This window comes from Lathamus discolor, chromosome Z, assembly GCF_037157495.1.
Source record: "Lathamus discolor isolate bLatDis1 chromosome Z, bLatDis1.hap1, whole genome shotgun sequence".
Lineage (NCBI taxonomy): Eukaryota > Metazoa > Chordata > Aves > Psittaciformes > Psittacidae > Lathamus > Lathamus discolor.
In genome coordinates this window covers 96403379-96427449 of record NC_088909.1, presented here as the reverse complement: position 1 = coordinate 96427449, position 24071 = coordinate 96403379, and the positions used below count along the sequence as shown (strand labels likewise).

Genomic DNA, 24071 nt, shown 5'->3' with positions numbered 1-24071 from the left:
GGCTTTGTGGAAATCTTCCAGAGAGATACTTTGAAGATACTTTGAAGTCTCAGAGACTTCACAGAAGTGACTGGGTCACTTCACATTTATCAAAAGCATGCTAAGCAATCCTTAATGTACTTTACTTTATAACATAAATACTTAGTATATGAATATATACATGTAATGCTTTTCCAATAGTGTTCACTACTTTTCATGAAATCTAAAATGGATTCAGCCTGAAAAACACATTGGATTTTTTGCATCAGGAAGGACTTGCTTTACCCTATAAATTATCATTTTTAACATCCTTCATGAAGCCCTTTATACAGAATTCTGTCTTTAATATTCTAGGTTAAAATTCAGAATGATTTCAGTTACGAGTTTTTCAACAGCAGCTGGTCTTACATGAAACACACAGAGAAGTATGAAAACTCAAACCGTGGGCATGGGTATTCACAGAATAAAATTCTGCAGCACAGTCAAAAGGTATGTATATAGTATGTATATGTTGTCACCGTGGCTTAGTAATTTTCATAAATATTTTCATATTCTTTCATGTAATTTTCTAGTGAGATGCAAGTATTAATTTTATCCAGATATTTCTGGAACAAAGTGCATAACAACAAAAATCCCATAAAAACTTTACAAAGAGGTCACTGGTTTGGTTATCAATTAGAGAAGTGTTGGCTGCTGTTTCTATTTTCTCCATTTTACCTCTCTGTTAGTAATTTATTTACTTACTATCTGTTTTCTTTCCTATTTGAGGAAGAAAAATATTGACAACTTCTTACAATTAATTAATCTTTTTCATTTTTGTTTAATGAGCTACTCCTTTTTTTTCCCTATTACCTCTATCAGCATCTGTGATTAAAGTGAATTTGTTTTATAATTCATTTTCCACTAATAGAAACCCATTAAGATTTCTGTTTTAAACATACAGAAGGTTGCAGTGCTTATGCTTTTGACTTATCTAAAAAGGAGCATTAAATAAATAATTTGAGAGTAACTCTCAATTGTGAAGTATAATCTCTATTTTATAGCAAATAAAATCAAGTAATAAATTTATATATTTTATGTCCCCAAAGCTAAGAGAAGAAAAGCTCATTTTACTGCACTAACAATAATATATTTTGAGACTTACTCTAACAAAGTTCAAAAGCAACTTTGAAGAAGCCTTTGTTTGAAAACAGCTCTAGCTGAATTATAAACTCCTATCTGCCTATCCCATATTCTTTACCTGAGCTTCTCAGACAAAACAGGGCACAAATAAGACCTCTTTACTGCCTATAATTTGCTTTCAGACAAGGCTTGTTAACCTGCTACTGCCAGGCTGCTGGTGTTGGAAACCAGCATTAGCTTTGAAGAATGATACTTCGCTTTCTTGTCCATCCCTATGCTAGCTTTCCAGCACATAGGAGAAAAATAAAGATGTTGCAGCAATTATAAACAAAGATTCAAAATATATTTCCTATTTTCAGAGTGGGATTTTTTTTTTTTTGCATCCACCAAGTTGCTTAGATACATCTAACAGCTCTGTGTAAGCTGTTGATTAGTGCACAATATAACGCGTATGTCATCTGGATAGTAGGAACCATCCTGACAGTAACATGGGGCATGACTGACATCTTTTCCTTTCTCCAGAGTAAGCAGCTGATGGTTGTTGAGAACAGTGTGGAAGTTGCCCAGTTTATTAACAACCACCCAGAATTTCTTACTCTTGCGGAGTCCTTCTGGAGGGAACTGGCCAACCTTCCAGTCGTCTATGAGTACAGTGTCTACCGAAGACTTATTGAACATTTTGGGACTCATTTCTTACACTCTGGATCTCTAGGAGGACATTACAAAGTTATTTTTTATATGGATACTGACAAAATGAAAGCAGAAGGTAGAGTACTAGAGTATTGGTTACAAGAATCTAAGTGAATATACAGGAATAAAAATGTATTTGCATGCTCTGCCAGCTAGTGTCTAAAATCAGGTAAGAGACATATGTTAGTCACCACATTATCTTCACAGGCAAAAGAAAGAAGATTAGAAATGTGCTCAAACCACAGCATTAAGTTCTAGATCCACATCTGTGAACTGCTATGCTCAGAATATCAAAGATTTGATAGTTGATTCAGGAGTTCCTCACACTAAATCTGAATTCTTGTGCCAGTCTAAATCTCAAATAATGTTACATCTTAAGAGCTTCTTGGAGATGAAGGTTGGATAAAACTGTGTAAAGCAGGATAAATTACAAACAGAGCAAACACCAGAGTGACCGTTATGATGGTACTCAGTGTGGAGCGGTGCTGTAGAATTAGGGACTGCTGAGAAATGAGATAGAATAAAAAATAAGCATTTTCCAGATACACCTCCTATTTCTCTAGCAGGATGTGCTAGCTGGTTGCCTTATAATTTAGGCATAGTTCTTCATGACCTCTCAAGTCAATGGGAAACTTAGAAATTAATCCAACACACTTTCTGTGTACAGTATTGTTTAAAGCATCAATTATCTGCAGGTATGACCATAACAGACATGTACGACTGCACCACATCAGGCTGGAATGCATTCATTGTGAAAAAGAAGAAAGTAAAGTGCTCCAAACTGGATGAACTGCTGCAGACTTCTTCAGGTAAGTGTTCAACAGTGACTTATGTAGTTATCATGTCTCCATCTTCCATTTCCTCCTAAGTAGCTGTCAAAATCTGGAGCAGGTGTTGATAGCTTTGTTGAACTGTTTGCCTGACACTGAACCCAGACATCAAGTGCGTGGCTCTCCAGTTCTCATCAGTCATTGCTAATGCTTTCCCAGTAATTGGCACTTTCCAGGACACCCTACGTCAGAGCTGCCAAGATACCTACAAAACCACATACTTCTTAACATATTATCAATGTAGGAGCTCTTGATCCAGGCACAGGTGGTTGATATGCACTAATGAGTACTTTCCCTACTTGCTAGCATAGTTTTTTGCATGCATTGTTTCTATTTCCATTTGTGAATATAGCAATGCTGGTATTTTTCTGTATTTTTCATCCTGAATCTACAGGAAGCAGTGGTAGTAAGATTAAAGGAGACCCCTACATAGAAGGAGGAAGCCCAGCTGCTGTTGCCGGCCTTAGTTATCTAGAGCTTAATGATCCTGCTGGCAATAGTCAGAGATATTCCTTTTGGGCTGGATCAGTGACAGACTATCCCAGAGTAATTAAACAAAAGGTAAGGCAATTTTCCTGAAGAAAAGATGAGCAGTTGGGATCACCTCAAGGGGAGAAATGATTAAGCTATGATTAATCAAGCTGCAATCATGTTGTTTTCAGATCACTTCGTAAGCAAGAAAAGCTCACAGGAGAAACATTCCATGAGGTTAACATAATCAGCTGCACCACAAATCTAAGTCATTTAGCAGGTCAATCTTACCAGCCTTCTGTGACTACAGGGGAGTTCTGCTTAAGAATTGAGGGTCACAATAGCATTGGAGAAAGCCCAGATTTGAGATAGCCCATTTCCTGAAATACATATGGGCACTTCAGTGTGTCTTCTACTCAGCTTGCTAACTTCTTTGTACCACTTTTATCTTTCTCCTTCTCTCTTCATCCAGAAGTTCAGCATAATGAGATTCTGGAAGCCAGACACTTCGAAGTTGGGCATTGCCATATTCACTGCTGCCTTGTCTATGTCCCTTTTGGGAACTGACCATGTACTGAAGAATAGTATAAACCCAAAAGATTTCTGACAGGAAGTTTTCAATTAAATGTAAAAGCACAGAATACCATAAAATAGGCAAGAGAAACGCAAAATGTTTTCACTTATTGTTACCTTCAGTCACTGCTCAATGAGATACCATAACAGATTGCTTAAATGTCCAGCTTCTTGGGCTAGGAACAGCTGGGTAAGAATTCAGGTTACTGTGCACTGGTGGTCCATGTTACACTTTTATCTCAACCATAATATCATAGCTCAAATATGTTTAAAAAGGATTAATCCAGTGCTATCTTTAAGGGATGCTGTTAAGCAGGTCTGACTTTTCAGAAAAAGGCTGGTATGAAATACTAACAGAAGATTTTAGCTAACTAGATAGCAAATTAGAGCATCTGTCAACCCCTGTGGGCAGCAGCATACATCACAAATTATTTTGCATGATGAAATGTGCTTATAAATGCTTATTATTCAGATTATCACTATTTAATATAAATGTTTCTCTACTGTGTGTAGCTAACACCATTATATGAGCTGGTAAAGGAAGTGCCCTGCTCCTCAGTCAAAAAACATTACTTAAAACAAGCCATTGAAGAATATATGGCTGAAAATGATCCCTGCAAATGTCAGCCTTGCCAGAATGGTGGTGAGGCAGCCATGGAAGGAACTCAGTGCATATGTTACTGCAAGCCTTACACCTTCGGAGCAGCTTGTGAGCTGGGAACTCTCGTGCAAGATCAGACAGGTTAGTAGTCTTTAAACCTGTGAGAGTTTAGAAGTGGCAAAGTATGTTCTCCTACTTCGGAGGTCTGTTTGTCTCACTGCACAAACTGAATGAGTGGCTGCTGTGCAGTGTCTGCTTGGGCCAGATATCACTGCAGACATACAGCATACATGTAGAGTGTCATGCTAAGCCTGAGTCTTAGCCTGACCAAACAGTACTTAACAAAGAACTGCTTTTATTATTGTTAAATGCAGTGGACAATACTAACTGCTCAAAATGTAGCCTTCTAGAAATAAGTATGTATACTAAATGAGTATCAGTAACTTCAAAAGTTTTTGCTTTTAAATTTTGTAATTAATTGCAGCTAATAGCTATTTTTATTTTCTCTAAGACTCTGATAACGAATAGCCTCTGTAGAATTATACTCACATAAAATGCAAGCTGGAGAAAGGTGCGAGATTAGATCATTGCAACCTGGAATTCTTTGTAAGGGCCCAGTTTGGACCATCACTAGCTTTGAATAGCCTGTGCCTTTAAACCACCTACGGAGAGGATTAATGTGAAATATTCCCAAATGTTGCATAGGTGTGGTGGATGGACGCTGGAGCTGCTGGTCTTCCTGGAGTCCTTGTTCAGGGGGAAGGAGATCAAGAAGTCGGAGCTGCAACAATCCTTCCCCCCGTGGCAATGGGAAGGCCTGCATAGGAGAGCAGCATGAAAGCAGATCATGTGAAGATGAGGAGCTGCAGCATTTTCGGTAAGCAGAAAAACAAAACCATTTGGAACACAGCTGCAGGAAGGTTTAAAAATCTGTTTCAGGAGGGTGCATAAGCAATTGAACTCAGGATGGATATCACTTACTGAGCTTTTGTATTTAAGTTGAAACAAAATGAAATTCAGCAGCTGTGATTCTGATACAAGGTAAGAGAAGAAAATTGAGTAAAAGCTGGTAAACTTGACTCCATTCTATTTGGCACTCTCTCAGATAATAACCTGGCAGTTCCCAGTTTAAGTATAATTGTGATGTAAATGCAATGCATAATAGTCTTGGGCTTCAATGAAAAGTGTAGAATTTTGAAAGGAAGGGAGGCTGAATTCAAACTGAATTGTACTTTTGCTTGATTCATAGCTTGATTGAACCACACTGTTTTGATTTATCCATAACTCCTACAGAGTTCTGTTCACCTCCTCCTCTCTTGGAAAATGGATTTGTTCAAGTAAGTTATTTCTATTACTCTGTTATCTGTTCTATCCCTACTTGCAGTGTCTATGTTAAAGTTCATACAGATTTTCACTTGTAAATTTGTATTTATCTTGGTAAGTTTAGTATCAGAGCTATTGTATAGCAGCTCTCCCTGGCCGAAGTATACATAACATTGGCCAAGACTTCCCACTAAAAATAAAAGAAAAACAAGAAAGTGAGATTTAAAGTAAGAAAAGACTTGCATCTTCAAGTCCAGCTCTTTTGAGTAACCATATCACATTAACCTTTAGGAAGCTGATAACATGCCATCCTAAGAATTAGCAAAGCCATATACTCTCCCCTGGAAGACTGTTCAAGAGCTTATGTTCCCCCTCTAATGCTTGACAACAGCCATATTTGCAGTCAGTTCATAAAATGACAGGATAGCATTGTTCCATCGCTGATGTGCCACAGCCAGACCCCTGTCACAGGGTACCTTCAACTATAACCCTCCCTTCGCTAAGGGAGATAGCCCAAATACACTGTATTCTACCAGCCACCAGCATCATCTCTATTTTTACCACATTTACTGGCTATTGATAACCAGAATTGCCCACAGTATTCCAGACACTCTTATCAGTGCATTGCAGAATGGCGTTAATACTTCTTGCTGTCCTCAGCTACTGCATTCCAGAATCAAAGGAAGTTCAACACTGCTGGTGGTTTTTAGATAGTGTATCCAAAAATTCACCTGTTCCTTTTCTTTCAGAACGCTGAAAACTTATACCCTGTTGGGAAAAGCATTGTTTATGCTTGCAGACATGGATATTCTCTTGTTGGTGACCCTGTTGCTAAGTGTGGCAGTAATTTACAGTGGCAAGTTGGAGACAGATATTGCCAAGGTATGCTTAACTGATTTTTGATTTGAAATACAACTCCATTCCTGAATTCCAATGAAACATCTCTGAACATCTGCTTTCCAACAATAATGGGGGAAAAAATACACCTCTGCATTTCCCAGTTCTCTAGACGTAATCAGGTCTCAATTGACTTATTTTAAATCCAGATGTTGTAATACTGAAATAGAAACATGCCAGAAAAGTCTGGTTTTAAGGAAGGCTGGAAGTTAGGGAGACTAAATTTCAGTCCAGGAACTACTTCCTGTGGAAACAAATGTGTTACTTAATTCAGTCCTGTGGCTATATCCAAGATCCATGGAAATGAGTCTGTATCTAAAGCCACCTGAGGAAAAGGTTCAGGAGGCAGCACTGGGCAACCACAAAGTTCTCAAATAACCACCTTGTCATAAGAGCACAACTCCAAGGATCACTTTATATCTTGGATGATCTCCCCACTTCACTCTTTTCCTCTAACCTGGTCAGTAAGCATCAGGTTTCTTTTTTCCCTGCACATTTTATTGGTGAGTCAACTTTGAGTGTGATCATATAGACCTGGGAATTTTGAGGCCTGCAGTTCAACACCATTCTTTCCTCCTTCCAATCAGGGCTGACTGCCTGTAAATGCTAGTACACACTGTTTAAATGCCACCTCTTTGCATATCAGTACACAGTTTCCCAGAGACCTGTATGTATGACCTCTGTCTACTAGGCGTTACTTTCTAGTATGAACACTCAACAGAAGCATGGGTCCTAAGGACAGAGAAACCCTCCTCAAGCCATGGCTGAACCTGCGGGCAGTAAGAGATGTTGTTGCTCTGTCCCTTGTGTTGCAGCTTTGCCTGCTATGATGAGTTAGTATACTGTGCTAATATGCTTGATATGTTTCTACAGAAAAATCAGCTAATCTTACAATTCAATTTGTTAAGAAATTTAGAAGATAAATTATGTGACTGCTTTCTGCAATCCACTGATTCACTGTGGCTATCTCAAATCCTTCAATCCTTAGAAACTGCTTGTCTCCCTCCCATCCTTGAGGGGGGCTTGCAAGGAGAGCTATGGAAACCTGTGTATGAGATCGGTGAGAGAATAACTCTGTCTTGTCCACATGGAATGCACTTAGAAGGGGCACACTCCATTTTATGCGAGCCCAGTCTCAAGTGGTCTCCTGCCTTGAAGACTATCCAGTGCAAGAGACCAGGTAAGACATTGCAGTCCTTCAAGTGTAGTGCAGGAGTTTCTTTCCTGGACAGACTGTGTCTTATGTAGATAAGATATAGACAGAGCTATAGCTGATATAGAGAAGCCATACTTGTATCACCAGCTGAAAGCACAGAAAATGTGGGTGTGTGTTTTCTGTGGGCTGTTCAAAAAAGATGCCGTAAGACATTTCTTGTGAGGTTTCCTTACAGCTTTTTGCTTCCTACTCCCCTGTTGCTATTAAGTATTGTCTCTGACAGTATTTTGAGAGATTGCCTGGGATGTATGCTGCCTATTCTCCTTTCCAAGTATACTTTACCCTCCATCTATGTTGTTTAACACTACTACCATGTAAGACTGCACCTTAGAGGTATGGGTTTTCAATCTGGAAGCTGATCTGGGCACCACAGCATTTCATGGCACATAAGGACAGGGCTGGATGAGTCCTTTTGCTCATATGACATTCACACAGCTGATACGGAGTAAATCTCCAGGAACATCCTTGTTTCTAAATTGCAGAGACATCTCTTTGATAGATGGACCACTCGGTAGATAAAGGACTGGCTGGACGGCTGCATACAAAGAGTTGTGGTCTATGGCTCAATGTCCAGCTGGAGACCAGTAACAAGTGGTGTCCCTCAGGGATCGGCCTTGTTCAACTATATACCATACAGCAGCTCTAAGTCATCTTTTCCAGCTGTTGAAGGCAGACAAGGCTTTCTCTAGAGTAGTCCTATGATGATAATCAGTGATATACAGGCATCTAAGCAGCTTGCTGTTTCAAGCTAATCACATCTTCACCCAAGGTCCCAGATTTTCACATACCTCTGGGGAGACCCTTGCTTGTGGAAAACACACAATGCTGTAGAAGACTAGGCATGTGTCCTACATTTCATGTCCATCTTCTTAACAGCCAACTGCTGCCTGAGGTTACCTCACCTAAAGTAAGAGGCAGGTGACAGTCAGACTTAAGACCCCAAAAGGCAGCGACCCTGTGAGATTTCCAGTGTAAGTCATCTGCTGCTGTGTCATATCCACATGAATTGTAAAGGATTTAATAAGGAATAACATATCTGTACTTAAACATCTCACTGCTGCTGAAGTGATAAGATACCAGCAGGGAAGTACTGTTGCCAATTACTCCTTATGCTTAGCCTTAGTGAGTGATTTTTCATATTTTTTTTGTTACATCCTGTATTCAAATTCCAGTTACTAATTAAAAACAGTTTCAAATGCTTCCACCTTTAGAAACCACTTATGTCTGGCTGTATGGGAACTTTACACAAAAGGTTGTGTTTTGTTGTTTTTGGGGGTTTTTTCTTAGAAAGAGAGGGGATACAGTTAAATTAGAACAACAGTTAAAGCCCCAAAGAAATATGAGCTAAGAAGGGTAAAAATTAAGAAGATGTGTATACAGAGACACAGTGGCACACATATATTTGGATAAGAACATTTAGTCAGCGGTAGTGTCAGTAACAGTCAGCTGTGCGACAAACAGCCCCAGTGATGGAGATAATGCAGTGATTTTTGGTGGAAATTTCCCCTCTGCATAAACACAGGGTTATGCCTGCTGTCTGTATTGCAATCCTGTCAATTTTGCTTAGCAAGTCTTAATCCATAAGGGAGATGTTTATTTGTTTGGGTTTTTTTTTCTATAGAACACAATATTCAGGAGTATTAAATTTTCATGTTAAAGTAGAAAGCTGCAAACACGTAATCTAAAACACAAATCAGGATAAAATATTCTCAGAAAGTGTGTCTCTACAGATTTAGCAAGGTCTTGCAATTACTTCCTACAGAAATCTCCAGAAGAATGGTTAGGAAAGGCTGATTTAATTTTCAAGCTTGAAATATAACTCAGCACTCAAAGAATAATACATGTGTAGTGATTAAAGTTCACCAAGAATCACTATTGCTTTTCTTTTTAAAGTTAGTGAAGATTGAGGATGAATGATGGAACTTCGAGTTTTCGTTAAGTGAAGCTAGTAACTCTGAAACCTAATGGTAAAGCTGTTACCAGCTGTGATTCAGGCACTGCTAAATTCAACAGTTCAACCAGCTGCTGCAGAAATTAGGTGGATGTTTAAGCTTGAACACAGTACCTGTTTCCTTCCATCTGACTCATGACCTGTGGATAAATGACCAAACCATAACTTTGCAAAGTAAATCATATCTTTTTAATAGTGTTGATTCTTCCCATGCAGTAGATACTTCTAATGAACATGCAAGATGTGACTTTATGTTATGGTTGTATAATTCAGTGCCTTTTAAGCTCAACTGATAGAATAATTTCAGAGAAGACCTTTAACAGCCCGTGTTTTCTGACCCTTAATAGCACTGTCTGTGTTCTACCTCAGCGCCTAGCATGAAACCAGAAGTGACAGAGCCTAAATGTCAACCGTGGGAGAAAATACATCAGTCTCAGTGTGTGTGCAAAATGCCCTATGAGTGCGGGTAAGTACAAAATAATTTTGGCAATCACTTTCTCACTTTATTCAAGACCAATTAAATTCCTTCAGTTTTCAGTTCATGACAGATGAGAAAGCTTTACTCATATGAGGAGGCATTGTATTTTGTTTACTTTACAATTCAATGTCCTGTTCATCACTTACGTGCCTTGTCAGAGCTGTCAGTGGGTCTTAGCAGTGATGGAATTTGGTTGAATAAGAGAAGGAGAAGGCATAAATTCAACTCCACTTGAGCTATGAAACAGATGGGAAAAGATAAAATTATATTTTTAAGATTTAGAAGATTGAGGAAAAGTTAGGAGAGAGTCCCTTGGGACATAGACCATCAAAGCAGTAAGGTAGTGAAATAAAACAGATTTCTTTCCTCTGCTGAGAGAATGGAGAGTTATAAAAGGCATAATAATCTAATCTTCCATTTATACAGCAGCATGCACAGACTAGTCACATCACCTTTCCTGACCTTATAACTTGCAGACCAGAGTCTGCAATCCTGTTTGATTTAAGCCTGTATTCTGCAATAAGTAATGAAGGAGAAATGTAAGGAAATGAGTAGCTCTCAGTTCTTTGCGAAACATACAGGTAACAAGACTCCTGGGACCACCTTGTGCTGATGGCCAGACGTGTCAAAGAGCTCAGCACATTTGATCTGGCTTGCATAGGCTGGATGAAGTCTCCTATAAAGTCATCACAGTGGGTGTGAGTTCTGGATGTGAAATCTGGCCAGGTTTATGTCATAGCAGGGGCTGAGGAGTATGGAAACTCCAAACACGTGATTATTGATATCGAAGGATAACAGACCAAATTTTCTTATCCTTGCATGGTAGGAGTAAGAAATTTTGCAGTCTTCTCAAGTGAGTCAAGATAGCAAAATTTCTTAGTAGAGGATGTGTACTTTCCCTCAGCCACGTAGCTGGAGAGTGCCCTGCATGGTGACTGGTTCTAAGCCCAAATTACCACAATTCGAACATTTCAGAATTAAAGTTGGTGGGCTTATTTCAGGTTTTGTAGATCCACTGGTCACTTGCCCAGGGTCTGAGGCCATTGTCCTGCATGCAAAGATCATAGAATCATAAATAGTTAGGGTTGGAAAGGACCTTAAGATCATCTAGTTTCAACCCACCTGCCATGGGCAGGGACACCTCACACTAAACCATGACACCCAAGGCTCTGTCCAACCTGGCCTTGAACACCACTAAGGATAGAGAATTCACAACTTCTTGGGCAACCCATTCCAGTGCCTCACCACCCTTACAGTAAAGAACTTCCTCCTTATATCCAATCTAAACTTCCCCTTTTTGAGTTTTAACCCATTATCCCTTGTCCTATCACTACAGTCCCTAACGAAGAGTCCCTGCCCAGCATCCTTATAGGCATCCTTCAGATAGTCTCCACGCAGCCTTCTCTTCTCCAGGCTGAACAGCCCCAACTTTCTCAGCCTGTCTTCAAACGGAAGGTGCTCCAGCCCCTTGATCATGGCCTCCTCTGGACTTGTTCCAACAGTTCCATGTCCTTTTTATGTTGAGGACACCAGAACTGTACACAATACTCCAAGTGAGGTCTCATGAGAGCAGAGTAGAGGAGCAAGATCACCTCCTTCGACCTGCTGGTCACACTCCTTTTGATGCAGCCCAGGATATGGTTGGCTTTCTGGGCTGCGAGCGCACACTGAAGCCTGCTCATGTTAAGTTTCTCATCGACCAGTACCCCCAAGTCTGTCTCCGCAGGGCTGCTCTGAACCTCTTCTCTGCTCAACCCGTAGCTGTGCCTGGGATTGCTCCAACCCAGGTGTAGGACCTTGCACTTGTCATGGTTGAACTTCATAAGGTTGGCATGAGCCCATCTCACAAGTGTATAAGGGTCTCTCTGGATGGCATTCCTTCCCTCCAGTGTATCAACCGAACCACACAGCTTGGTGTCATCGGCAAACTTGCTGAGGGCGCACTCAATCCCACTGTCCATGTCACTGAGAAAGATGTTGAACAAGACCGGTCCCAACACCGATCCCTGAGGGACACCACTTGTTACTGGTCTCCAACTGGACATTGAGCCATTGACCACAACTCTTTGCATGTGGCCATCCAGCCAGTTCTCTATCCACTGAGTGGTCAACCTATCAAATTTATGTCTCTCCAATTTAGAGACAAGGATGTCATGTGGGACAGTGTTGAATGCTTTGCACAAGTCCAGGTAGATGACATCAGCTGCTCTACCCCATCCCTCGGTTCTGTAGCCCCACCATAGAAGGCTACCAAATTGGTCAGGCAGGATTTCCCCTTAGTGAAGCCGTGCTGGCTGTCACCAAGCACCTTGTTGTTTTTCATGTTCCTTAGCATGCCTTCCAGGAGAATCTGCTCCAAGATTTTGTCAAGCATAGAGGTGAGACTGACTGGTCTGTAATTCCGTGGGTCATCCATTTTCCCCTTCTTGAAAATGGGGGTTGTATTTCCCTTTTTCCAGTTACCGGGAACTTCACCTGACTGCCATGATTTTCAAATATGATGGACAGTGGCTTAGCAACTTCATCTGCCAGCTCCTTCAGGACCCACAGATGCATTTCATCAGGTCCCATGGACTTGTGCACATTCAGGTTCTTAAGATGGTCTCGAACCAGATCCTCTCCTACAGTGGGCCTAAGATCTTCATTCTCACAGTCCCTGCATCTGCCTTCCAAGACTTGAGTGGTGTGGTCAGAGCATTTGTCAGTGAAGACCGAGGCAAGGAAGTCATTCAGAACCTCAGCCTTCTCCAGATCCAGGGTAGCCAGTTCTTCTGATAGCTTCTGGAGAGGGCCCACATTGTCCCTTCTCTGTCTTTTATTCACAATGTACCTGTAGAATCCCTTCCTGTTATCCTTAACATCCCTAGCCAAGTTTAATTCTAACTGGGCCTTAGCTTTCCTAACCTGGTCCCTAGCTTCCTGGACAACATCCCTGTACTCTACCCAGGCCGCCTGTCCTTGCTTCCATTTTATATAAGCCTCTTTTTTCATTTGAATTTTCCTCAGCAGCTCCTTATCCATCCAAGGAGGTCTCCTGGCCCTCCTGCTGCACTTCCTTCTAGTTGGGACACAACATTCCTGAGCTTGTAGCAGGTGATCCTTGAATATCAACCAACAGTCTTGGACCCCCCTTCCCTCCAGGGCTATATCCCATGGAACCTTACTAAGCAGGTTCCTGAAGAGGCCAAAGTCTGCTCTCTTGCAGTCCAGGGCAGTGAGCTTGCTGCACACTCTTCTCACTGTCCTGAGGATCTCGAACTTGATCATCTCTTGATCACTGCATCCCAGGCTGCCCTGGAGCGTCACATTTCTGATGAGCCCTTCCCTGTTGGTGAGCACAAGGTCAAGCATGGCACCTCTCCTTGTCGGCTCCTCTATTACTTGCAGAAGGAAGTTGTCTTCTACACAATCGGGGAACCTCCTGGATTGCTTGTGCCAGAATGTACTGTGCCTCCAACAGATATCAGGGTGGCTGAAGTCCCCCATGAGGACAAGGGCCTGTGAGGGTGAGTCTGTTCCTATCTGTCTGTAGAGCACTTCATCCAGAGAGTCCTCTTGATCAGGCCGTTTGTAACAGGTCACCACTGTAATGTCCCCCATCGCTGTTCTCCCCTTGACCCTGACCCACAAACTCTCTGTTGACTGATCACCTCTCCCAGATGGAGTTTTCATACTCCCCAGCCATTCACTGACATAAATAGCAACTCGCCCTTCCCTTCTGCTGGGCCTGTCTTTTCTAAAGAGCCTGTAACCTTCCATTCCAGCACTCCAATCATCTCAACATCCAATCAGCTCAGCGCCTGCTGCAGGAGGGCCTCCACCAAGGAGTACCGGGTGCAGCCCTGCCCGTTGTGCTCCTTTCCCTCACAAGCCCAGTGCAGGCACCCTCTACACTCCGAGCTCCGCACTGCAGCCTCCCCTCTCATCGGCTCTGTCTGGGTGCCTACGCTGGGCACCGCCGGGGCAGCCAGAGCAGAAGTCCCAGACCAGGCCCTGGTCATAAGGCGAGTGCTCACCCCGCTCACCTGCCCGCGCAAACTGCCGCGCCGCGCCTATGGTCGCTCGCGTTCTCTCGCGGGGGTTATTTACCCAGTCAGCGCTGGTGCCGCTGCTCCTGGCTCCGCCCCCTGCGAGTCCCTGCTCGTGCCAGCGGAGCTGCCGGCTCCTGGGCAGGGCCTGTCGAGGACCTGGGGCTCCCTCGGTGGCTGTCGCCGCTCTGAGTTGAGGCTCCTGGGCGCTGAGCTTCCCCCCGCTCCGGTGTTGGAGGCGGCCTCTCTCGAGCTGCTCATCTCAGCAATAATATTAGAGTTTCCAATACAAACTCAGGTAAGTTTGTAAGAACGCTGCTGAGACTATTCCTATGCTTAAACAAACAGCCAAATATTTTAAATAATCTGGTCTTACTGTTTTTGTTTCAAAACTCATTAAAGTGAGGAAACAACCCCTCCTTTAGTTCATGGGTGTGATGAGATTAGTTACATAGAATATGAGAGGAGTCCACAGGGCTAGAGAAAGCCTTGGGCAGAGTCACATTAACCTTGGAAGTTGTATGGATTACATTTAGTTATGCATTCAGGCTTCAGTTATAATTAATCTACTCTTACCTGTTTCTATATTTTATAATTATGTTCAGAATGGCAGGAAGATAGATAACAGTCATTTCTGTTACCTGATGCTGTCTATTTAACTCTGTCTTGAAATAACACATAGTAGAAGGATAAAACATCAGCTGTCAAAGCAGACCAGTCTGCCAGACTGTAAGGCTGTAGGAATAAGGCATGGAAGCAGATCTTGGTCCTTCCTCAGAGACCAGAAGTAACTTGGCTTGCTTTGCTGTGGCAGTGACTTGCAGCAGCAGCCTCTGCTCAGAAGAGTGCTGGAAACAAGAGTTCATGAGGGAATTCGGGAATCAGACCCATCATAGATCCATAGACACTAGCAACTGAGACTTCCAGGGACAGCACAAGAACCCCAGCAGGCTCGTGGGGGGAAATTTGTTGCTGATGATGTAGTGCCTTAGGCTACATCTATCCTCATCAATTAGAGAAAGATAATGATTCTGGGTACCAGAGCTGCTAAACTGCTAAAGCAGCCCCTGATAAAGATTTTAGGCCAATTCCTGGGTAATTCCCAGGCACAGCACAGGAGTTACAAGGGTCAGGACCATTCCAGTCTGATGCAGTCCTCATCTTTTAGGCACAAAGAGAATATAGCAGACCAGACACCAACTGTTCTGTGTAAATTTACCCTTGAGAAAGGAAGAGGTCAGAGCACAGTTAGTGTGTTATTACAGATCTCTGGTACCTAAAGACTATCTCCACAGTGAAACATGAGATTTGATAATTTTTTAGTATTAGACCTTCTTATTTACTTTGTGTAGCACCTATGTCTTCCTAAGAGTTCTTGGCCTGTTTTATATTAAAACTTAGGGTCTTGAATACAATTTCAGAAGTTGAAATGATTGCCAGGATGCTGAATTTTTCACTGTTTAGTTTCACCAAGAGTTGCCTGCCTCTCATTGTAGGTGAAAGGGAGAAAAGGTATTTGCAGAATTATATTCCATTTCTCACAATATGTGGTTTAGTAAAAGCTTGTTCTTACTCAAGCCTTCTTTTTCAGGTAAAAGGTATTGAATTTCTCATGTTCACTTTACACGAAGATTCTTACCTCTAATAATTTTTCTGTCACTATCGAGATGCTCCCAGCACTGTAATAGGTGCAAATTTCTCTTACAGGTACAGATTCTCCCTCTTTTTTCTTATGCATATAAACATGTTGATTTCCACTGGCTTTCTGCCAGCTGCCCTAGCTGTAGCAAACACAGGAAGCACTTTAAAGACAGTTTGAGAAGATTATACTGTAGCAAGAAATTGGCAAGGTAGACCATGAGCTCCTGGGTTTAACCTTTGGAAGCTGGTTGAATCAGCCTCCTTTCCCTCTTTTGCGTGTTGCTAAGGTGCAAAGCAGACAAATTAGTGCACTTGTATCTGGCCTTAATCTTTTCAGCTAAATTACACAGCCCTGTGTACAATATTTTGACCTTAAGACTCAGATGCTGAGATTTATTACTCAGGCAAATAAGGAAGGCCTCTGAGCAACTTACAGTAAACAACTTAATTACAGATTAGATGTTTTCACTGGATCACACTTGTTCTTCCAAACTGAAGGTGATATTTAAAGATGTAGTTTTTCTTATACCTGTCTGTAAGGATAACTTTCACATTACAAACCGATGCAGCCATGGGCTGTGCAACCAAGCGGGTAAACAGTATAATGCAGACAAATGCACAGGCCTTTATCACATGCTAAGTGCTGCATATTGGCTGGGGTAGAGTTAATTTTCCTCGCAGTACCTAGTATGGGGCTATGTTTTGGATTTGTGCTGGAAACAGCGTTGATAATACAGGCATGTATGTTTTAGTTACTGCTGAACAGTACTTACAGAGTCAAGGCCTTTTCTACCCCTCACCCCACCTCACCAGAGAGGAGGCTGGGGGTGCACAAGGAGTTGGAAGGGGACACAAACCCCAACTGAGCCATATGATGTCATGCTTAGCATATACAGGAGAAGAAAGTGGGGGGAATTCAGGACGATGGTGTTTGTCTTCTCAAGTAACCATTATGTGATGGAGCCCTGCTGTCCTGGGGATAACTGAACACCTGCTTGGCTATGGGACGTGGTGAATTAATTCCTTGATTTGCTTTTCTGTAAAGTTAGCTCTTTTGAGAGTCTTCAGAACCATCTCTCAGAGGACCATTTCCAAAGCTTGGAGCAGATGCTTTTCCTCAGTGGCCTATTTATAGATCAAAACCATCTTCCTAAGTCCCAGGGAAACAAACCAACCAACCAACAAACAAAACCCCTAAACACTTGGCCAACAAATGAGCAAGATTTGAGTCAGGACTTTCTTATTAGACTTCCTTCTTCCAAATCTGTCTTCTATACTTTGACAAGCCATTTTCACAGGGAGTTATCCTTCCCTTCAGGCAGCCTTCTGAAGCTCGTTAAGGCCATTTGCCTGCTCCTCATCAGCCTTTCCTCACCAACAAACACCTGTTTAGCTGAGGTTCACTCTCAGAACTGACCCATTAGACACTTAAAGTTTCTGTGGGAGTGTTTGTGAGCTCAAAAGGAGGGGCTGTGCTGAAAATAAGCCTTTGGGGTGTATTTCAATGCCCTTCATCCCCTTGGAGCCTGTCTCTCATCTCTCCTACACAGCACCTTACCTGTGGCTGTAATGTGCATCCAGGAGGTGCCAGGCATGCCCTGCTCCAGAGAGGCACTTTTTTTTTGTGCACATTACACAGATGCCACTGATTGCATTGAGGACAAATGGAGAAGCTTTGGATTTGACATTAAAGTCCAGAAATAATGGAATGGCTGTTTCCTCCCCTCCTACACTGAAGCATGAAACACAAATGATGACAACTTCCTGGAACTGTCCGCCAAGCAAACACTGTTTAAGGTCTAGCTTTTGCAGGTGTCAGAACAATATCTGAATGTTAAAAAATATACAAACAAATTCCCTGGATAAATTGAGTAGATTTTTCATAAAATTTTTGTGGAGATGTATGAGGATTTCCAGAAGTTTCTTTGGTCTCTGGTGTTGGATCATAACATTTTATTCAGTGAAAGCTGAGGTTTTTAAAGAACAGCAGAGAAAAAGTCTGTAAGTATATTCTAATGTCTTGCAATTAAGAAACAGTTACAAAATATTTTAATATATGTATATGAAGTGTTTTCTGTATCTGCTTATGTGTGTGCATATATAGTATATTAGAGAATAATATTCTCTAGAATATTATCTAGAATATTATCTAGAATATATTAGAATATTATCTAGAATATAGAGAGGACCACGAGGATGATCAGGGGACTGGAGCACCTCCCGTATGAAGACAGGCTGAGGAAGTTGGGGCTGTTCAGCCTGGAGAAGAGAAGGCTGCGTGGGGACCTAATAGCAGCCTTCCAGTACCTGAAGAGGGCCTATAGGGATGCTGGGGAGGGACTCTTCATCAGGGACTGTAGTGACAGGACGAGGGGTAACGGGTTAAAACTTAAACAGGGGAAGTTTAGATTGGATATAAGGAGGAAATTCTTTCCTGTTAGGGTGGCGAGGCACTGGAATCAGTTGCCCAGGGAGGTTGTGAGTGCTCCATTCTTGGCGGTGTTCAAGGCCAGGTTGGATGAAGCCTTGTGTGGGATGGTTTAGTGTGAGGTGTCCCTGTCCATGGCAGGGGGGTTGGAACTAGATGATCTTGAGGTCTTTTCCAACCCTAACTATTCTATGATTCTATAATAATAGAGATCTGAACTCTTTTTAACTGAAATCTTGCTCTCATTGCTACTGAGGTCAATGGCAAACACCAAGTAGTATTCCTGTCCTTTTGAGGGGACAGATCCTGAGTCTTCTGACATGTAGCATCCTGTGGAAAAGAAAGGAGTCTGAATTACTCACGTGTCTATGTCTCAAGTTCCCTTGCTGCACTCTTAGGATATACTTCAGTGAACAGGGAAATTGGAAGTGGATCGTAAATATTTTCCACTCCCTCAGGTCTTTTCAAGAGGTACCAAGATAAAGCACATGTAAATAGCTCAATCCTGCTTCTTCTGTTTCCAGTCCTTCCCTGGACACCTGTGCTACAGATCAAAGAACCAAGAGAAACACACATTTAACTGTTTGCAAGATGCGTGCCTTGGAGTGCATGGGAAGAAAATATTCTCTTACTGATGCAAAAAACTGCAAAGTACCTCAGGCAGCTGAGATATCATGTGGATCATGCCGTCCATGGGAAAAATGTGATGGTAAGAGATTCTTTGCAATTATAAGCAAAAATTATTTATATGACCAAAATGAAATCTTTTTCCCCAATTACACATTAGCTGTAGGTCTATCCAAGCTAGATATCTCCAGTTCTTCCCAGAAGCATCAGCATGGCTAAGCTGGTTCAAGCCATCAGCTCAGTGTTTGGTGTCCAGTCACGGCAGGAAGCTCCAACCATAGAAAACAAAACCCCACAGGATATTGTAACAAAATGCACTATCTACACGAAAAGCTTATTCTTAGTCCCTATAAGCAAGTTACCTTGTCAATACTCTGGAAGTCTACGGTGAAACCCTTACCCACTTCTTTCTTCACTGTATCCACTTGTTTTAAATTCCTTAATACAGCAATTGTGGGAGTCCTGACTGCCCACAGGAATCCTCTCCTGAAGCTGAGTAGTCCCCCCAGCAGTATCTTGTGACAAGGAATTGAATGTCTTATTCTACACTAACTAGGACAGCCACTCACTTTTGTTTGTACTTCACTGCCTATCTCCAGTTTCTCATATTATGATCAAAGGTGAATATCTCTTCCCTCAGATTAAATAGTCCTAGTCTTATGCAATCTGTCTGCTGTGGAAGTTTTCAGATTCCCTGATCTTATTTCCCTGAGTGTCCTACACTACGTTGCATTTAATGGAGGGTTGCCAGAAATGGGAAGATAAAGAAGTAAATTAGGTTTTCAGAAGTGCCCAGATAAAGGTAGCTATTGTCATATTTTGAAAATAAAAATGATTACTTGATAGGGAGTTCACCTATTTTGTGTAGCAGGGTTGAACAGAGAAAAATAATAAAAAAAAAATTATAAAATCTGACTGGAGCTTCGGCAGAGACAAATACAGGCAAAAAAAAAAAAAAAAAAACAACCCACAACAGAACACCCCCAAAAAGTACAATACCAGAACAAAGACATAGTTATGAAAAACAAACCTCAGATGGGACCTTCTTCTTATCTGATTATTTATCTGTTGTCATGGATACAATTACACACATTTATTTGTAGTACTAGATCTTTTGATCTTAGTGAAACTGCCTGTATATAAATAAAGATACCACTTGTAAGTGTTGGAATGATCAGTTTGTCGCTGTCCAAAGACAGATTACTCATATTACATGTTCTCTGGACTTTGAAACAGTAGCTACATGAACTGGTTCAAGCAGTGGCATCAGAGAATACTTTGAGAGCAGTATATCAGGAACCTTGAGCAAGCTTTTCCCATAAGAACAATCAGCCTCTTGAAGCAGAGGAAGCCCCAGCAGTGCACCACTTGTTTCCACTTCTAGTTTTTCCACTGAACCTGAATATCAGCTAGTGTTACTTCTGGTTAGGAAAAGAAATATGGAGTCATAGAATTGTTTGTGTTTCAAGGGACCTGTAAAGGATTCCAGTCCTGCACTGAGCAGTGACAGGTTTCTCAGAGCTCTGTCCAACCTGACCTTGAATGTTTTCAAGGATGGAGCATCTCTGGGCAACCTGCTTTTTTGGCAACTTGCTCATGTTTCACCACCCTCATCATAAAAATATTCTTCCTTATATCTAGCCTAAATCTAACTTCTTTTGGTTTTACACCATTACCCCTTGTGCTATTGCCTCAGACCCTGCTAAAAGGTCTGTCCCTATCTTTCTTAAAAGCCCCCTTTAAGTACTGAAAGGCCACAATACATTCTTTCTGGAGCTTTCTCTTCTTCAGGCTGGACAACCTCAACTCTCTCAGCTTACTGGTCCTCTAGTATGGCTTCTTGGTTTTTATTCCTTTAATCACAGACTTATAGAATCATAAAACCATATAACAGTTTCGGTTGCGAGTGACCTTTAAAAGCCATCTGGTCCACTCCCTCAGTGCAATGAGCAGGGACATAGAATCATAGAATCATAGAATAGTTAGGGTTGGAAAAGGCCTTAAGATCGTCTGGTTCCAACCCCCCTGCCATGGGCAGGGACACCTCACACTAAACCATGTCACCCAAGGCTCTTTCCAACCTGGCCTTGAACACCGCCAGGGATGGAGCATTCACAATTTCCCTGGGCAACCCATTCCAGTGCCTCACCACCTTTACAATAAAGAACTTCCTCCTTATATCCAATCTAAACTTCCCCTATTTTAAGTTTTAACCGGTTACCCTTTGTGCTATCACTGCAGTCCCTAACAAAAGGATTGCTCCCTCCAACCCAGGTGTAGGACCTTGCACTTGGCATGGTTAAACTTCATAAGGCTGGCATCAGCCCACCTCACAAGCGTGTCAAGGTCCTCCTGGATGGCATTCCCATCTTCAATTAGATCACATTTCTCAGAGCCTTGCCCAACCTGACCTTCAGTGTTTCCGTGGATGGGGAATCTGCCACCTTCCTGTGAAACCTGTTCTAGTCTTTCTCCACACTCATCATAAAAAGCATATCTAGTCTGAATCAAACTGATTTTTAGTTTAAAACCATTACCTCTTGTCCTATCGCTACAGGCCATACTAAAAGGTCTGTTCTTTCTTATATCTTTCTTATGAGTGTTTCTTTAAGTATTAAATGGCCACAGTAAGGTCTCCCCTGAACCTTTTCTTCTCCAAACTAAACAGCTGCAGCTCTCTCAGCAGGACCTCAGAAGGGAGGTACTCAAGCTGTCTGATCATTTCTGCGGCCCTCCTCTGGACCCACTCCAACAGGGCCATGTCTTGTACTTTTTTGTACCATCCAGAAAATTGATGTCAATCCTTCAGTTTTGCTGTGAATGTTTTAGTCTTCTTTTCGTTGAGTCGGCTGCCATCCTGAGTGTTTTTCCTATGTGCTTTTGCTTAGCACAATTCAACAGCTGTGTTTGTGACAAAGATGGGCCATGCGAGGAGGGAGGCATCCAGATCTGTGCTGAAGTGAGTGGCTCTGCTGCCCATCGGACCATGACTGAGTGTGAGGCTGGGAAGCTCAGATGCCAGGGGGAGACTGTCACCCTTGTCAGCGTAAGGCCCTGCGAGGTACAAAGCAAATAAGATATGTTATGGTTCATTTTGCTTGTTGCCATGGGATATGTCAAAATGTGTCTACTCATGGGCAGGACATACTTTAAACTTTGCTCTATCAAATGTAAGCTCTGCTGTGCAGTCCTCTGCAGCTGATGAGAGTGTGCATTGCTTCTGGTGGGCTCTGAATCAGGGCCCAAGGCTTTTCATTAGGCAGAGCTGCACTCGCCACTACTGCTCATGACAGGGCTCTTGCTTAGGCCCCAGACTGAGCACTGCAAGCTTAGTTCATGTTTCCATCATAACTAAAAAATATTGCTGAAGTGCAACTGCCAATGTAGCATTTATAGTGATGGGTTACAGTATCTAACACTGTAAATATATTTTTCTTAAAGTCACACAAATGTATGCATGCATGGAGTAGATTTAGATTAAAAAAAAAAAAAAAGAATAAGCTATACAGAATAAGATGTATGATTCTTCTCTTTTAATAAAGTATCTTCTTCCAACTGTGTCTTATTCAGCAAACAGTATGAACAGTATTGAACCTGTTGTTGAGCCTGAAGCTCTTAAAGGTCAACACAATGTGCATTAATAGTAAAGGCAGCTTTAAGTAATGAGAAGACTTCTTTGCTTGCAGTTTCTTGTACACTGAACTATTGAACCATTTAATGAAAATTACCATTTTACATTGTCATCTATATCATCTTGAGCTACATCTGTAAGCGCAGGTAGCTCAGTTGCATTTATGCTTGCGCCAAAACCAGTTTGCTTACAGACCATTGCACAAAGAAGCCTTCCACCACACAAAACTTTCTCAAAGGCAGCTGTCAGGGAAAGTGTATCTTCACAGAAGCAGAGACACTCCACATGCAGTCCTCCTGGAGGTACCTTTGGACAATCTCCTACAACTGTTCCTACAACCCCTTTCTTAGACACTAGACAGATAGGCATGCTGGCTAGCATAGTCAGACAGTGACATCTTTGCTCACATATGGGGTACCCTGCAAGTCTGTTCAGGTGCCTGTCCTGGCAGTCCAATCTCTTCTGACTATTTTCAGATGCAAACAAGGGCAAAGGGCTGGATAGCAGCTAGGTGATCAAGAAAGTGCAGTACTATTAGCAGGAAGCCTGTGTGCTTTCTAAGTGACAGATTTTATTTCTCACTATCAATAAATACCTACCAGATAAATCATCTCTCTTGGTTATCATGTTTGTATCTGTAGCTTCCCCACATAATCTCTGTGCTGAGCCAGAACAGCTTTGTTTTCCATGTTGTTGGCAATGAGGATTAAAACAGAGCAGGAGCTGCATGCTTTGCCATGAGATTCCTTCTCCTTGGGCAAGCTATATTGGATTGACACCACACTAATAGAAAAGACCTCCTAACCTTTATGCCACCTGAAACTTAATGACAGTTTTTTGGTTTTTGAGCAAATCATGAATATTTGTGAATATCTTATAGATGAAAACAAGTAGAATAAAAGCCAACTTAATTTTATCAGTTTTCTCTGTATTATTTGCTCAAGAGTATCATGTTTGGAGAACAGACAGATATTTGCACCTAGGTTATTATGAACTTTTTTGTCCACAATTTCTAGCCTTTTTCTTGGGGCAACTGTCACAACATGTGATTGGACCATGATCCCACTGAGTATCAATACCTTCTGTATCTGCTAGAGGCAAGAGAGAATCACCTGGAAATTTCCTGATAGATAACACATAAAAATAGTGACTTGGTGATTCATGTGTTCAAACAAAGGGAAATGCAAAAAATCCAGCACAAGCCTTTAAGAAATGTTGAGAATTCCTGCTTAAGAAACAGTTCAAAACCCAATAAGGTTGCCTGATAATCATCTTGATACATCAAGCAGGAACAGATCCCTGCATCTGTAAAATAAATATGTCAGAGATAAGACAGACAAAATATTAATGAAGGCTGCATTTCAAATAATTCAGTCCCTGACTTCTCTGTTCATCTGACCCATCAGAATCTTCACAGGGATCCATATTTTATCCTTTTTCTTTATAATTACTCACTGTGGCATTTCACGACACGGACTCAAGTTGATGCAGAGACTCGAATCCTCATTTATTACCACCAAGCCCTTCTCATCCCCTTGTTCGGTACTTTCCCAACCTGCACATACATACAACGTTCAATCTCATT

General features: G+C 41.8%; 1 protein-coding gene and 1 long non-coding RNA gene across 2 annotated transcripts in view; both read left to right on the top strand.

The window, feature by feature from the left end:
- C7 (complement C7) overlaps positions 1-23402 on the top strand; it is a 28152-nt gene extending 4750 nt beyond the window's left edge. Inside the window, exons 7-18 of the mRNA XM_065661806.1 lie at positions 334-468; positions 1624-1867; positions 2487-2600; positions 3016-3182; positions 4179-4407; positions 4972-5143; positions 5516-5603; positions 6339-6471; positions 7475-7666; positions 10023-10119; positions 18753-18937; positions 21744-23402. Of these exons, the coding sequence (XP_065517878.1) occupies positions 334-468; positions 1624-1867; positions 2487-2600; positions 3016-3182; positions 4179-4407; positions 4972-5143; positions 5516-5603; positions 6339-6471; positions 7475-7666; positions 10023-10119; positions 18753-18937; positions 21744-21931 (1944 nt within the window). The 3' untranslated portion in view covers positions 21932-23402. The remainder of the gene's footprint in view (positions 1-333; positions 469-1623; positions 1868-2486; positions 2601-3015; positions 3183-4178; positions 4408-4971; positions 5144-5515; positions 5604-6338; positions 6472-7474; positions 7667-10022; positions 10120-18752; positions 18938-21743) is intronic.
- Positions 13264-14574, top strand: LOC136004877 (uncharacterized). Its single transcript, XR_010608609.1, has 2 exons — positions 13264-13637; positions 13896-14574. It is a non-coding gene; the product is annotated as an uncharacterized LOC136004877 (long non-coding RNA).
- Positions 23403-24071: the final 669 nt, after the last annotated feature.